Source organism: Gymnogyps californianus, chromosome 3 (genome assembly GCF_018139145.2).
Source record: "Gymnogyps californianus isolate 813 chromosome 3, ASM1813914v2, whole genome shotgun sequence".
Classification (NCBI taxonomy): domain Eukaryota; kingdom Metazoa; phylum Chordata; class Aves; order Accipitriformes; family Cathartidae; genus Gymnogyps; species Gymnogyps californianus.
In genome coordinates, this window is record NC_059473.1 from 56,367,210 (window position 1) to 56,383,622 (window position 16,413).

The following is a 16,413-nucleotide window of genomic DNA, read 5'->3' on the forward strand; positions in this document are numbered from 1 at the left end:
AAATCAACTGTAAAAAAGTATATTTATGGGATGGGGTTACATTTTTTTCAAAAGAGGATTATTAAGATTGAAGCTCCTCCTTTACATGTGTAGTTTGGACTTGTAGTTACAGAAGGTCCCATGCAAATTTTTTTTTCAAACTCCTTATCTAACATCAGGAGCTACCTTTCTCATTCCCCTGCTCCTCAGCTTTTTTCTCTTTTTCCCAGTAATTATTAGCCTAAGACCTGCTTACCTTACCTCCTCTCTTTAACTGCTTCTATCCCAGTCTTTTCTTTGTCTCCTTTTCCACATCAACTCTGTGTCTTACTTCCTCCCATCTGCATCCAGATCAGTCAGCTTTCTTCTTGCTGCTTAGATCCAGTATAAACGTTGTTGAGACCCTGGGAGGGATAGGCTGCTTCCTTTGCAGTCCCAGTGCCCAGCCCTCCTTGCAGCAGTTGAAAGTTGTAAAAATGACTGAAAATTTTGCTGTCAACCCTCTGTGGAAAAATGCTCTGGAAAAATGTATCTGGGCAAATGCCTGATACACCAAGCAGGAGGGATGAGCACTAAACTCTGGCTGCCATCCCTCAGTAGAGATGCTAGTGGGATATTGCTCCTTTCTCAATCTGCCTATTTTCATAGCATTTGTAAGAAACTAGCTCCTAACTATGTCAAATTGGATTAAAATTGGCCAACAGATTAGAAAAATATTAATACAGGACTGGCAGTTGAGGACATAAGCCTTTCTTCATTAGAACTGGGGTGAAAAATCTTAGGGTACCAAGTGTCAAAACCTGCAAGCTGTTCTCAACAGCTTTTTGCCCTTCTCAGTACAGTGGGAAATGTCCCAGTGCCTGCATCTGGATGTGAAAGCATCCCTCACAGTCTGAGAGACCAATCCTCAAAAAGGAGCATCGCAAAAATGGTTTTAATACTCTCAAAAGGATGTCCCCAGCTTTCTAGAAATAACTGTTGGTTTAAATAGGGAAGTAACTGTGGTTGCTCTTTGAAATTAAGTATTTTTAGACTTTTAGGTTTTGCTTTATTTTTAGTCCTGAAGTGTAAGCATGTTGGTTAATTCATTGAGGAATGCTTTCGAATGTCAGAGAAAATCAAGTTGTTTGTTTTTTTAAAAGACTACAGTTCTTAAACACATTTTTCTGATCCATCTTTATGTAGATTCACCTAAAAAAAGGTTTGGTGTTGCTTAAATAGTGAATCTCTGTAAAAGCCAGAGGTATTGGCTCATTCGTTGTAAGTGACTGAGTTTATGGATGATGGGCTCTTAAAGCAGAAGTTTTTATTTCATTCAAAGATGATTCACACAAGACAATGCATGGGTCTTTCAAAGATTTCCACGAACTAGAGCAAGCAATTAATTATCTTTTTATTAGTAACTGATAATGTTGAATTTTCTCTTTGGTTTACATTAAGAGTTTCTTCTGTGTAAGAAAGAGATTGTTAATTTAATGCCCTATGAGTATTTCTCCTTTTTTTTTCATTTCTCCATCTACATTTGCCCCTATTTTAGTTACAGCTGATTTCTTATGCGCCTTTTTTTTTTTTTTTAAATAGTTTTGGTCCTGACATGCTTCTTTCCAAAATGCTTGCTGAAAGTGGGGGTGATAAGCCAGAGCAGCTGTACCTGTTGAAGCAAAAAATCCACTTCATTGCATTTCTTTAACTTGTTTTTGTGTAGAGGCTGGGAATAAACAAGACTAATCCTGAGACTTTAACAGAAGAGGAGATGAGCAAATTTGCACGCCTTGATATTGATCCATCTACCATAACATGGCAAAGAGGTATGTAGTCAGAAAGCCTCACTTCAGCTTGGATTTAATCATAACTTGTTTTCTAATTTGCTTAATTTTACCTGAGTGAGAGCTGTTTCTGCTCTCTGCCTGTAAGAACAACCCATTTGCAAGTGGGAAATGTGGGTGCATAACAAATTTGGGTGCAGTATGTTGTTCTAAGCTTGGTCAAATATCTGCAGTAACTCAAGAGACTTTGCTAATATTCTGAAAGATAGGTTTAAGTACATCCCTTGTCTCTCTCACATTAGATAATACATCTTAAAACATATGAAAGTGGCTTTTCTGTGCATTTTACAAATCTTATCCATTCTTTTCTTAACTGTGTCTGTTATGGTTTTAGATTATTTGTACTTACTCTGCTTGATTTTGGTCCTTCATCCTCCCCAGCTCAGCAGCCTGGGTAGCTCAGAGACTAAATACACCTCAGGGATTATGTGGTTTTTTTAAAGTGTCTTGAGTTGTTTGCTTTGTTAGGAAGAAGAGGTGAAAGATGTGGTACGGTTTCAACTATGCCTGCCAAGCAAACCAATATCCACTCTCACACCCTTAGACAACTCCCCTCTGCATTTTCCAGTTCTAGGGCTGGATTAAATTTCAGTGTTTACCTCAACTTCTGTATTTCTTTTTTTTAAGCAAGTAAACTCTGCATAAAGTTTTGAGCTAAATTCCATTGGATTTTATTTTCTTCCTAAGTTCTCAAACAGCACAGTTATTAGTTAAAAAATCATTGTTAAATGGAATGTATTATGATGATCAGAGAAATAAGGTGAATCTATTGAGAAGTGAGGAGTCTTGGCCATGCTTTACTGCGCCCTTTGTGTGCATGTCATCTCAGACTTGGGATATTTTTCTCAAGATAATACTGGGGGATGTGGCATAAGATGTTTTTTATTAGTCACACAGTGTGTCTGGAAGAGACCTGTATTAGGATGAAGGAGTAATATAAATATTTAGTGTAATATGACTCATCGTTTTTATCAGCACGGGTTTGGGAGGAGGCAACATTGCTCAACAGCTGTTAACCTCAAGTGAGTTATTTAATTCATCTCAAAAAATGCTAGTGAAACTTCTATTCCACGCAACTCTATATGATGTACATATCTTAAACATTTCAGAAAAAAAATTGGGTTTAGGAATGTTTTAGATAACTTGGAAAATGTTTTATTTGGGACTGTTCCTGCAATCCATAGGTCTGTGAAGCTTGTTACGTACCAGGGAATTTGTAGGGCAGAACAGAAGGCTATTAGATTGTCTGAAAATTAATTTTAGTCAGGACCTCTTTCCTTAGAAGTGTCACAAACTTAAAGTTCATTGTCATCTTATACTAACTTGAACAGGTACAACATACTGAAAAGCAGGAAAGCTTCCCCCTACTTACCCTTCCCCTGGTATTCAGATCCTGTTTATATCTCTAGAGGATAAGGAAGTAGATAGATTAAACCTAACACTTGATTGAACCTAAACTTTCCTGAAACGTTTACTTTGGGTAAGGAAGAGGGAAAATTTGGAGAAGGAAAAATTGCTTTTGTGGCAAAACCAATTATTTCTCATTTTGCTACTTCTAAGTGCAGCTGTTGGAATCTTCCTGGAGAATGAATTCTGACCATGATGAGGAAGCCAGTGTATCCCAGTGACCAGAAAGAGTTGCAGGGGTAGTTATAATTTCATGGTAAGGGTGTTCAGGTTACATGATTTCACTAGGAAGGGCCAGATAAAAAGCAGCCCACTGCCTGTCCAGGCTGGTGGGAAGGATAGTTCCCGCTCTCAGCGGTGCCTGGGTAGGCAGGAAAGACATTCAGGTCTGCTTAAGGCTGCTCGTGAGACTGGGCTTCCTAGGAGGAGAAGGGGTAAGTTTGTGCTTGAGAGATCAGCTTGCCATATGGCTTCACGATGGCATATGGTACCACAGCTTGGTATGAGGCTCCTGCTTCCATGTACCAGGCTCTGTTCTGCAATTTCTGCCAGTACTGTAGTATTTTAGAGTATGACTGTATATAAATAGAAACCAAAATGAGTTAGCCAAATCTGTGTTGCACCATCCCTTAAATGGAATTCCTGAAGAAACTGGGGGTCTAAATACCATGTAGTGGGAAAAAGGCACATATGGTATTTACAACAGCCCCATGAGAAATGCCCAAGAAGGGGAAGTGGCTTAAACCTTGCTTTTCTCTCAGCTCACTCGCAACCCCGAACTGGAGTTGTGTAGGATTGAGATTCAAAGTCCCTCTTGTTCTTGGATAATTATGTAGTCCTTTTCTGTACAGACAAAATTTTTAATCTCCAAAAGCAGCAGAAAAAGAGGGAGGAGGTGATTTCACTGACCTTCAGTATAGACAGCTTCTCCGGAGGTTCCTTGATTCTCTGCTTCTAAATGAACAGGACTCAAATCTACATCTACTAGATGATTGACTTGATTGCCAAGCTACAGGCTGAACTGATCAGGAGTACCTTCCACCCTTTCTTTTAGGGTTGGTGCAAACTGAAACATTTGTAGGGCTAAAGAGCCCGTAAGAAAGAGGGAGCCTATTTTTGCATTCTGTAGGGATTGCCATTCCTGGTAAGGAGAGGTCTTGGAGTTCGGTCTCGTTTTCTAACAAACAGAAACATCCTCCTAATGTTTCTTCCTAAGAAACGTCCTGATCAGTTCTCAGCAGATGAGAAAGCTCTTCGATTATTCTCAGTCCTTCCTTTTGGTTCCTACAAAGCCACATTTGAAGTTGAGTGTTGTCAGTGCGGAATTGGAGAACTTGACTTGCGATGATTGTTAGTGAAGTTAGCAATTCCACAGGGTGGTTTGGACATGCCCTTGCAATACCAAAAGTGTTTCCAGGTTAGAAATATAATTGTCTGAAATTGAAGTTTTGTTAAATAGCAGATGGTTGATCTTGGCAGTTGAAAAAAAACTTACTTTGAATGCTGTGCAGCTGAATGTGGAGTTAGTTACTGTGATGTGCATGAAAGTGACTTGTCTGGAAGAACCAATCTGACAACATAATCATCCTTTAAAAGAGAAACAGACCAAGTTTAACCTACATCATGAAGTCTTAAAATCAATTCTTAACAAGTCAATGACGAAGCAAATGATTTGAAGTATGTCTGAGGCCTGAAGTATGTCTACTTATGTAGGTAAAATATTAATTTGTATGTTAGAATATTAAGAATCTGTTAGCTTAGTTCAAATACTGTTCAGAGAAATTGTATCTGAGTTATTTCAAGCTGTCATCTAATGGTATCAACTAGAAAGGAGAAACAGAGTCAGTGCTAATGCTAACATGCAAGAGTGTGGCTGGCTGGTTGCACTGTTCAAGCAGCTGAATCTTACATGTATAACAACACGTATGCCTGGAAAAACCCAGATCCCTGAGTCCTTGTTAACATGTTTTGCTTTTGCTATTCCCTTGTTTCAGTGGTGGATACAAATGACAGATTCCTGCGCAAAATAACAGTTGGGCAGGCAAATACAGAGAAAGGATTTGTCCGTCAGGTATGTAAAGGCAGTTAATATATCACATTCTGGACAGACTGCTTTAGAGGCTGGGAGATGTTTCTGCCGTTCTTTCAGCATGCTACTTTGAATTGCAATGCTAACATCTGTTGCTGTTGTATAGTATTCTTGCAGTGAAACTGATTGTGTTAATGAGTAACTGAGTCTGAAGTTTCAGAAACAGAAACCAATGCATACTGCACGACGTGTTGAAAGCAATTGAAAAAATTGCATGTTAGAGGTTCAACATTGTTGTCCTATGAGTATAAAAGGTGCCCTTATGCCCTCATAAGGTTAATTTGTGTGATTTTTCTTACTTTTTTAAGTCCCTCAAACTATTTATGTAGTATTTATGTAATTTAAATTACATTTAAATTTAATGTTAAAAAATTGGGGTGAGGGGTGGGTCATGTGTTGTTGGTCCCATTGGTGAGAACTGAAAATGACCATTAGCTTTTTATTCAGTTTTAATTTCCCTATCATGCATCTCAGCTTTGGGATGTAAACTGTAAAAACTTTGAGCATGTGCTTAATTTTAATATGTGGGCTTGAAGAGATAGTTCAGACAATGAATATATGTGTACTTTTCAGCAGTGTAAAAAGCTACATTACTATATTGAGAGCTTCTGGAAGTTTATTAAAGAACTTACTGATAAATTGAAAGCCAGACTTTTCCAACACTTTCTGAACAAGTGTTCCTGGTGTCGTGTGGGTACATCCATTTCTGAAACAATGCAATGTGAAACAGCAATGCCAGGTGGAACAAACTCATTGTGATGATGTGGAGTTGCTCCTAATTCAATGAAGATATTGTAATCTAACATTCTGGATCATGAAATTCATGAGATTCTGATTATTTTGAGGTGAATAGCTATTGCGGTAGAGATAAAGCTTTCATTCATTTTTGAAATCTTATCTTTAATTTTTCTTTATCATTTCAGACCTCTTCTAGGCTTTGTGCCTAAATAAAGAGACCAAAAATAGTGCTAATGTTTTTGCTCAATTCAGCAGGTAAAACAATCAAATTGGAGAGAAGAACTTAAAAGAGAAATCATAGAATCATAGAATGGTTTGGGTTGGAAGGGACCTTAAAGATCATCTAGTTCCAACCTCCCTGCCATGGGCAGGGATACCTTCCACTAGAAATGCTCACTTGTTTTGGTTCTGAACAGGCAGGGTAGAGACTTTTCTGTCTATAACTTACAGAAAACTCAATATTAGCTAATACTCATCTCTGATAATAGGCTGGGACTGCAAAATATTATACTTGGTACAAGTTCCTTCACTTGAGACGTTTTCCTATGTTTAGATTTGTTTCAGTGACTCAATGTGATTATTAGCTTTGAGCCAGGTTCTGCCAGCCTTATTGTGCAGCATTTTACCACAGTAATTATACTGCTGAGTTAAATGTGGGTTGTTTTATTGTAGAGTACTAGTTGACATATGGCTGTCAAATGTTGCTTCTGTACTATTTTGGCTAAAATGACCTTGATGCTTTCAATTTTGATATGTTGGACTGATGCATATCCATTCACATTTTAGCATGGACTTAGTGACTTGAGAAATAGAGCTAACAGTTAGGAAAACTCATTTCAGAGCCTAGCCGGAGAGACAGAGAAAACAGGACTTCATAGTTAACAGATTTATTTTATAAATATTTGGAGTGATGTTCTAGCACTCTTAAAATCAATGACACCTGTGTAAAATGGCAGAACACAGCAGGCACAAAAGTCTGCATTTTAATGAACAGGGATGCTGTGGTTTCTAAAGAGTATTACATGACTGATGCCCTTGATTCTGCAATTGAATCCATGTGGGTGGATCCTTTCATCAATAGAGAACTGACTTTACAGCTAAGGCTTCTGTCAGCACTTTATAGGTGTATAAAGGTTATTGGAGTTAAAATAGCACCTGCTACCACAGTCTTTTTGCCTGTTTTTTCAATTAAATATTATGTCACTCTTTGAGCATCTACCTGGGATTGTTTTCCTGTCCTTTTGGGTTTATATAGAAAAAATGACAATAAAAACTTTTTTTTGGTCTCCTGATAAACATTCTGATAAAGTTAGATAATATTCCATTATATGGGTTGGGCATAGATTTCTCAGGCTTATTTCCTGTCTTACATATGCTGCAGTCACTTACCGGTGACATTCTTAACTTCGGAAAAGATAGTAGTGTCCATGTCATTGTAACGCTAATGATGTTCATTGTCTACCCAGCTATTCTGTTATGTATAGAACTGCTTCCAGGCAATACAGAAAATCTGCTTTGTAACTTCAGCATTTCATTTGAATCCCTATGCTGAAAATCTCAATTACAGGATTATTTTTTGTTTTCTGTGGTATGTATTTCTCCCTGTCTGTGCCCAATGCAGAAGAGTGCTCAGGTGCCTTCAGAACTTTTGACTAAACATGCAGGTACATAGAAGTCAGCCTGAATAGGGCTGCTCTGGGCTGTAGCTGTCAAGACAGACTCTAAAAGCAGGAACATAGGTTAATAAAGGGCAGAAGCTGTTAAAGTACTAGGCAAATGGATAGGAGTGGTAAGGCATATGTTGAACAATTCTCTATGTAGATGCTTCTTAAAAACAGGCAAAGCTCTCAGTTTGAACAGATTCCTCTGGTATGGGTCAGTATGGGATACATCTGGTAGAGGTCTGACATAGAAACAATCCTGGGGCTTTTTTTACATAGATAGCAGTAGGATGTCAATCGCTAAATTTTTGTATAAACTTTAATTGCTGGAGATGGAGAGATTACTAAAGAAGCTGCAGTTCTTGTTCACCCCCAACGTTGCATTCCTATCACATAATACATTAGTGAGTTTGCCTTTCTTCTCTGTTTACGGTCTGACAGCATGTGGCGTGAGCTTTACTAATAGTAAATTAGTAGAAATACTGCTAATGTATACTGCAAGCTCTTAAAGAAAGGTAAGGACCACAGCTTACGTTGTGCTGAAATACTGCACAGTATGGATGTATTTCTACAAGAGCAATAGAACTGATGCCACATATAGTTCTTGGATTTTTTTTAACTTATATATTAATTCATTTTAAAAAAAAAAGGAGGGCCAAGATATATTTTACATTATCATAGGTCAAGCATAAGACCTAGCAGCATAGACTCTAAATTTTGAGTTTATGTAGAAAAAGAATGATCAAATGTAACAAGAATGTTTTTGAAACCAGAATAAAAAACTTTTGGAGAGCATTACAGAAAAAAAAACAAAACAAACCACAACGCTGTGCTCATGCCAGTGAAGGTCAAAACACATCTGGTGATTTTCTTTTTTGCCACAAAAAAAAATTCTTGGTCCTTCAGGGAGCTTCTGCTGAGGATAATGTGAGCCAAGGGGCTAAGTACTCTGCAAGACTGGTCCCCAAGTAAATGAAGTGTAACGGAGAACGTTAATGAGGGAATATAAACAAAGTGTTTGAAGTTACTCTAGTCTGAGTAATCTCAAAAACTGTAGGTTACAATTTAGAACTTGTTTGAATTCCAGTGTGAAATCTGTCTTTCCTGAGTCTATTCCTGATGATTCCCTGTGAGTATTTGACCTGACTTTGATTTGGTTCATGATTCTTATTTCTATTTTACAGGCTCAGTTTGATATTGCTGTTGCAAGTGAAATTATGGCCATCCTGGCACTTACTACCAGCCTTCAAGATATGAAGGAGAGACTGGGGAAAATGGTGGTGGCTAATGACAAGAAAGGAGAACCAGTAACAGCAGAGGATTTGGTATGTTCAGTGCTGTAGACCTGTGAATAACCTCTGATGCGTTTGTTTTGCCTCTTGAAGCACTAAAAAGGCAGATGCATGCCAAGGATTTTGCTTTGAACAGCACAGTCAGATATCGAAGAAAGATCTTCTTCTGGGCCAAAACTTGCTCACAATGAGAACAAGATGTAGAACTCGTTTCTCCAACTCTGGTAACATCTGGTTCAGGAAGTCTCTGGTCTCCATAACCTACTTGGATAGTTTTCTGCAATTCTTAAGACAAATTTGGTGCTGGAGGGAGTCAGAGTGCGAGCTCCTATTTGAGAGAGCTGGTAATGTTTGCTACTGTACTTGTAAAGCATGCTCAGATGTTACAACGATAGTTACCACATGAATGCTTATACCACTAAATCAGAATGGAAACAAGCTATTGTTAATTTGTATGTTGCTGATAGTGCTTGGGACAGGATTATCTCTTCACATCATTAAGACTTTTTCTTCCTTACCTTCATTAGTTAGTTGCTGTTTCCTCATTCCCTACTTCAGCTTCTGAAAGAAGTCAATGTGTTCTTCCTTTATATCAAATTCTAGCCCTTATAGCCAGGCTGTGAGTCAGTAAACAGTGGTTGGAAGCTCACACATGTTTGTGTATGGCAGGTTCTGGTGCAGCCAGAAGCTACCAGTTAACCGTTGCAATCCAGCTGTATGCCAGGAGTAGGCTCACTGTGATTGGCACTGGTTTACTGTAACATTACACTACTTGAATTCTGAAGCCTAATTGCCAAATTAAGTTCATATATTGCAGATTGACAGCACACCCTAAATACAATAAATATGATAATGCTTTGCTTTTATGCTTTTTTGTCATCTAAATATATCCTTATAGCAACTGTGATATGTCTTGGAGCCGTGCTTTCATGCCACCCTGCTGGCAATGACTGTCTGTATCACACAGACTATGTGTGTTTTTTCCTGTTTGTCCCTTTTATGTGGACATCTGTACAAACTTACCGCACTTTCAGAATAAGCAAAGGAACCAGTGTCCTGCCTTGTCAGCAAAGATAGCAAATCCACGAGCCAGGAAGACCTTCACAGCCTTAATGGATTCCAGTTTAATAAGGAAATGAAAACGTAATATTTAGCTTGCCTGGATTTAAGATTGAAGTTAAGATAAGGGTACCAAAATTTCTAAGTATAGTCATAATTAAAATTCAAAGCAAATCCACTACTCCCAGTTATGCAGGAGACATGAAGAACTGCATTTGATATTCTAGCTGTTGAAGTTTTGATTTTCCTTTTCAATTGCATAACTTTGTCTTGGCCAAATGGAGGGGAGTGGAGAATGAGTTACCTTATAATGCATATGCAAAAACTTTAAAATAATTCAGTGTCAGAATTAAAACTACATTTGAAATACATTATTTTAATCTTGATGCTACTTTTGTATGTAGGTACTTTAGTATATTAATATTTCAAAATATTTAACCTGTCTTCAACCACTTAATGCTAATCAGCTTGATAAATGAAAGCAGTTGCTTTTCCGTAGTCTGTTTCATCTATAGTTGCTCTGTGGAAATACAATGTTAGGACTGAAATTATGAACAGCAGCACAAAGGACTTCAAAATTTTTCCACTGTGTCCCTAAAATGAAAGTAGAGCTCAGCAAAATGTCTGTTACTAATTCGGTTTTCTTTGGCCTTTTTTTAAACAAACTTCCTATGCTTAGCGTCTCAATCATTTGATAGTGTCACTTGCGCTGAACATATGTTTCTAGTTCTTCTTTAAAGCAATGTTCTATATTATACAATAGAAGAACTGCCCAGAAAAAAAAAAAATTCATCAAAATGTCAAGGATATGTATTATGACCATCTGCAGCTATGCTGCTGCATTCTTTTTCTTCTGCAGGTTCTCTTCTTCATACCATGCACAGGGAGGACTTGGGTGCATGTCATGACTGTGAAGTGCAGAAACTCCTACCTCCTTTGTTGTGGAGTGTGTTACAAATGAGGATGAGAACTATGGGAAGAATAGGAAGGTGATTTCATGGTTAAGGCAGAAAAGGGCCTTTGTGGAGAGTTGAATTCTATTCCTGTGTTTTTCACAAAGCTTATGTGTGATGCTGTGTCCATGCAAACTGATTCTTACAGTACATGAGGAGTTATGCATTCCTCAATCTGGCTTGATCCCCAGGAGCTAAACAGCTGAAATCTATGGAAAGAGTGAAACACCATCAAGAACTTTGAACCAGGAGAAATTATTTTGTGTTGTCTCAGGTTAAGCATCCAAAAGTGGTGAATACTTTGGAGTTTGATCCCTGTATGTGCTGGTTTCTCTTCTGAAAACAGTAACAATCCTTCATTTCTGCAGATCTATTAATATTGGTGAAGAAGTCAGATGCTGTGGTGTTGGGATTTAAGAAATGTCAAAAAAGGAAATTAGTAGTGGGTTTTCTTAAGATTTCTTTATCAAATTAAATACTGCTTACTTTGTACAAGAGAGAGCTTATGAATAACTGTACTGCACTTGTGAAAGTGTGCTGTATGAAGTTGAATCGTCTGGAAACAATAGCAGGAGTTGTATAATCAAAGACCATACCATGTCATAATTCATATGTACAAAGAAGACATTTCAATTCTATTGGGTAGCGTTTCATCTCTGTTCCTGGTTTCTTCCCACAGGTGATCAGTCTGTTTGAACAGCTTGCAACTAAACGTACTGTTTCTAGACTTTAAATGCAGTATCTACTCTTTCCGCTGCTGCTTGTGCTGCCTATATTGTTACTATTCTTCTGCAAGCCCAGCTTTTGACCCCTCTTCATTTGGACTGCACAGGTGATATCTCTTCCTTGTATGTGTTAGAGGAGGATTCCTGTACGATCCAGCAGAAGAGATTTTTTTCTTGTTGTCCAGGAGTCCAGACCCAGAGCTGGTCCAGCCTGGTGCAGACTGTAGATACAGTTGTTACCCCCTGGGCTGTAAGAACACCCTAGATTGCAGCTAAAGCTTTCTGGGCAGGATAGGGCAAAGCTAAGCATTCACTAATGAGTATCTGTGAACTGTAATTTTTGTTTTACCAAGGTTTATATCTTGAGCAAATTTTCAGATGTGGTAAGAGGTTTGATGTGAAGCCATTCTCCTCCTGAATTTTCATCCTTGTTTCAAGTCAGAGTCAGAGAGGAGGTAAAGCTTTATAGCTCAGAAAGGAAAGATCTCAAGACAAGTGAACCTAGAAAAAACAATATACATGGTTTTCACATGCTCTCAATCCAAGAACAGTTCAATCATTTTGACTTAAATTTTCATAAAACAAAATCAAGTTTAAAAGCTTGAATCTATCACAACCACTTGACATGGAACATTTTACCCCAAAGAACTGCAGTTGTATATAGTTTTAACAAATTTTAAAGGCAGCTTTATCATGGGAAGTACCACACAGCCTGAATAATGGGTGGTGGTCAGTCCTACCTGTCACTTACAAAAATTCTGGGGTTCATGTTTTATATATACTACCCGAATTGAATTTATGCAAGTTTAAGTGTTTGACAGTAGTCTTTAGTTCATTGAAATCTATGTGAACCAAAACCACTAAACCCTTCTCTGTGATTTGTTTCCAGATGTACACACAATATACTTCACAAAAACACAATTGCTCTTAATTTTGGCTTTATATGCAATATATTTATAATAATACAATAGTAAAACCTAAAATACACATTGGCAGATATAAACCAGATGCAGAGGCAGACTAGGAATAATAGAAAAAAGATAAATTGAATATTTCATGAATTGAGAAGGCTCCTTCCACAAGAGTAATGGATTAAATATCTATCCTCTGTAATGGAACATACAGAAGTCTTCGCCAAAATGCGGTGCTCATTGTACAGTATTTTGAAGACTGAATTGCTTTTTGGCTTTTACAGTGTAGTAGAATTTTGATGGACACATGCCATATCTTTATGTGAAATTAAATGGGTATGTATGCCCTAGATCAGTATTTCAGCAGCTATAAAAAATGTTAAATAAATATGTCACTATTTTTTTAAATAAGACTTCTTCTCAGCTAACTTTCTGTGCCATGGTGTTAGATTTCAATAATTCCAGGACCAAAAAAAATAGCTTCCTATTTACTTTTATAAATGATCTGTCAACTGAATATATTTTGTTCTCTGGTTCATGAGAAACATTGTGTACACACTTCACTTTAAACGCAAGTAGTTGCAGTTCTTCTCAGCTTACGGTTTTAGGGTTTAGTTTTTTACAGAACTGATATTGCAGAAAAATATTATTTTGTTAGAGACTGTAGTTTCAAATGAAGGGAAGTTACAAGTACTTCATTATTTTTCTTATAAAGAAAAGGGCTTTTCTCTGCCCTTCAGTCTGTGTAACCCTTATTCATTTCACAGTAGTTATTCTCAATCACCTTCCTTGTCATCTAATGCTGGCTTTCATTTCCACTCTTGATAGACTTCAGAGACTGCTCCACTGGAAGCTGCTTTGAAAGTATTTTGGTTTTTCGTCTAAGTTTGCCTTTCCTGTGTCACGTGTTTAGTTTATTTTGTGCTCTATGATCTTTGCTGTCCTGGGGAGCATACCTGCCCCAACGGCTGGTAGATAGATGGAAGGGGTATTATTTTCAGAAGTAGTTGGGATCAGTTCCAGGAGGGAGCCCAGGAGAGTTGGGTGTCCATATACATTTGATTCAGAATCCTACTTCTTTCTTCTGACAGTGAGTTAGTGGAAAGCTAATGATCCTTGCACTCTCACACACTTAATTGGTGTGTAAGTGTCTAAGCCTCTAATTCTTTTCTAAAAAATTTATCTACCTTCTCTGAATTGGAAATGGGAACCTGATTCCTTAAATAGCTTTGAGAATCAGATCCAGGACTTTGAGTGAGCTGTGGGAGTTGTTTGCTGGCTGCTTGGACGATTGGGGATATGAAGGAACGAAAACTTCATTCTGACAGAGTCGTGTCAGATAGATATGAAAACTTTATTAGCTGTTTAGCTTTTAAGGACTGTTGTTGACACCAAACCTGTTCAGGAACCGTTGAAGGCAGATAGACATGATGTGTGCTAATTGGAGTCTTTGCATCTTTTTTCTTTGCTTTCAGCTTCATATACAATGAGTTGTTGTGTCCAGAATGCATATCTAATATAGATGAAGTTTCCCAAAAGGTTAAAATGCATAGGAAGTATTTTTTCCTTCACTATTTTTATCAGATTGGTGAAGAACTATCAGAAAGTAAAGGAGAGAGGGTTTGAGCCATTATTGTCTAGGAGGGGGAGGGGAGAAAAAGGTATCCTGATTTTATTTTATTTTTTTATTCTCCCCCAAAGCCTTCTTTCCAGTCAGCATGGCTTGGGTCAGCAAATAGCTGCTTGCGCTTGCTTTGAATGAGCTGGTGGTTTCATCCACCATGAAGTAAACAACAGAAACCCCTAATTGGATAGCTACAGCCGGCATGAGTTAACCCTTGCCAGTCCTTGGGCAGGTTTCCCAAGAAGAGCGTTAGGGCTGATCTGTGGCTGCTCAGGGAGTTAACCTTGCCACTGACCAGTTGGAAGATCTGATGTAAAGTTTTCCATTTGGCTTTTTTTCTCCAGAAAGTTGAATAGCTATTACAACTGCCTTTTACGTGGTAAGATTGTAAACTGTCTCAGTGTTCGTGCGCTGAAAATTATCAGCAGCTGTTTCTCTTTTAGTGTAATGATGAATAGCTTATGCTATATGATGACGGAAAAACTGAGATACAGGAAGAAAATGTAAAATTAACCAACCTTTCCTTCAGATATTTCTATTACCTATTGCCTCCTAACTAGTGTGTGTACATTGTTGTTCTTCCTGTGAGACAGAAGACGAACAACTTAACTAGCTGTTACAGTTTTGTGTTGCTAGCAACTAGTGACAAACATAATTTCCTTCATCTGGGGATGGAAGGGGAAGAACTGTGCATCTGGTCTGAGAAATTCTGTCCCAGCTGGCTGCTGAATTGATCAAACAGCAGGAAAAAAACAGGCTTATAGATCTATTCAATAACTATATTGCAAACTGTTGGTTTTTTTTTTAATGAATTCTAATTCTGCACTATGATCAACAGGAAAAAGAATATATTTGTTTTGATAAATTAGTAGGATTAAAAACTGGGGTTTAATGAGGAAATTGCTGGGATTAAGATTTGTTCCGTTTCATTTTAAATTGGTAGAGCTGGGACTGGGTATTCACTGTTTTATTTTGTAAGTGCTGCAGATTTGGAAGTAAGTCAGATCAGTTTTATAAAGCAAATTGTTATATTGAACAGATTTAAAATTTAATATGCTAAGAAATAGACCCACTTTAGAAAGACTTTCACAAATTACTAAAATACAAGAAATCAAAGGCAGTAGCAGTGGCAGTTATTTTTACGTGGTCCTAAAAAGAAAACTCATTTATTGATAAAATACTGAAGTTACATTTTATTCTAAAAGCAGAAATTTTTATGGGGTACTGGTTAAATGAACCTTTATGAATATTGTTTGTTGAGATTTGTTCTGTGTTTTTAAGTTCTTTATCTAAAATAAGTAGTTTATAATCTTACCGATTAAACCAATTAAACCAATCTGTAGCTATACAGGAGCCTGCAGAAGTGAAAAGCAATAATAATTTCATTTCTCTTCTTAACGTATTTTCCTTTTCCTTGTATTTAGGCTGTCAGATTTGGATTCAAATGAGAGTAGATGGCTATAGGTACAACATAGCACCAGGCTGCTTCTATGGAAGTGATGGAGCCTCAGCCATTCCGACAGAGAGCTGGCATGCTCTGTGTTTCCTTGCGTTTTGATCCTACCTTCTAAAATTAACATATTAAGAAACAGAAATTTATTCTTTACTAATTCAGAAGACGAAAAACTATATTTTTTTGCTACTAGTTTTTCTTATTACCTCTTTGTGGGTCTATTGGGGCTTGTAGATAGTGGAGGTTTACAAAATGCAAAGAGCGAAGAAACATCTTTCCCTCCTCTCTATCCTTTCCTTCACTCTCCTCCAACGAAACACTTGCTATGCTTTAGTAGAAACCAAAACTATTTTGGTTTCAATCTGTTTTTATGCAAGGCCAAATATTCTGCTTCATTTTCCTCTGAAGTCTATGTTCAGATGTGATGCTTAGAAAGGGGAAACTTGAATTTGTATAAAATACTGTACTTATGTAATGACCGCATACTTTTATGTCTCTCATCTGTCATTCTGATTTTCACACAGAGTTTGATTGTTCAAACAATCAAATGAAGCCACTGCTTATAACACTACTGCATTTTTTTCTGTCCATGATCTAGTTCTTTCAAAACAAAACACATTTTCTTCTCAAAATCAAAGTAATTTAGGAATAAATTGAAATAGATGCTTGTGGTTTCTAGATTGCACTCTGCATATA

At 37.4% G+C, this 16,413-nt stretch overlaps 1 protein-coding gene across 1 annotated transcript in view; it reads left to right on the forward strand.

Annotated features, from left to right (window-relative positions):
* MTHFD1L (methylenetetrahydrofolate dehydrogenase (NADP+ dependent) 1 like) overlaps window positions 1-16,413 on the forward strand; it is a 159,746-nt gene that overhangs the window by 42,902 nt on the left and 100,431 nt on the right. Inside the window, exons 16-18 of the mRNA XM_050893993.1 lie at window positions 1,685-1,787; window positions 5,207-5,283; window positions 8,885-9,025. Of these exons, the coding sequence (XP_050749950.1) occupies window positions 1,685-1,787; window positions 5,207-5,283; window positions 8,885-9,025 (321 nt within the window). The remainder of the gene's footprint in view (window positions 1-1,684; window positions 1,788-5,206; window positions 5,284-8,884; window positions 9,026-16,413) is intronic.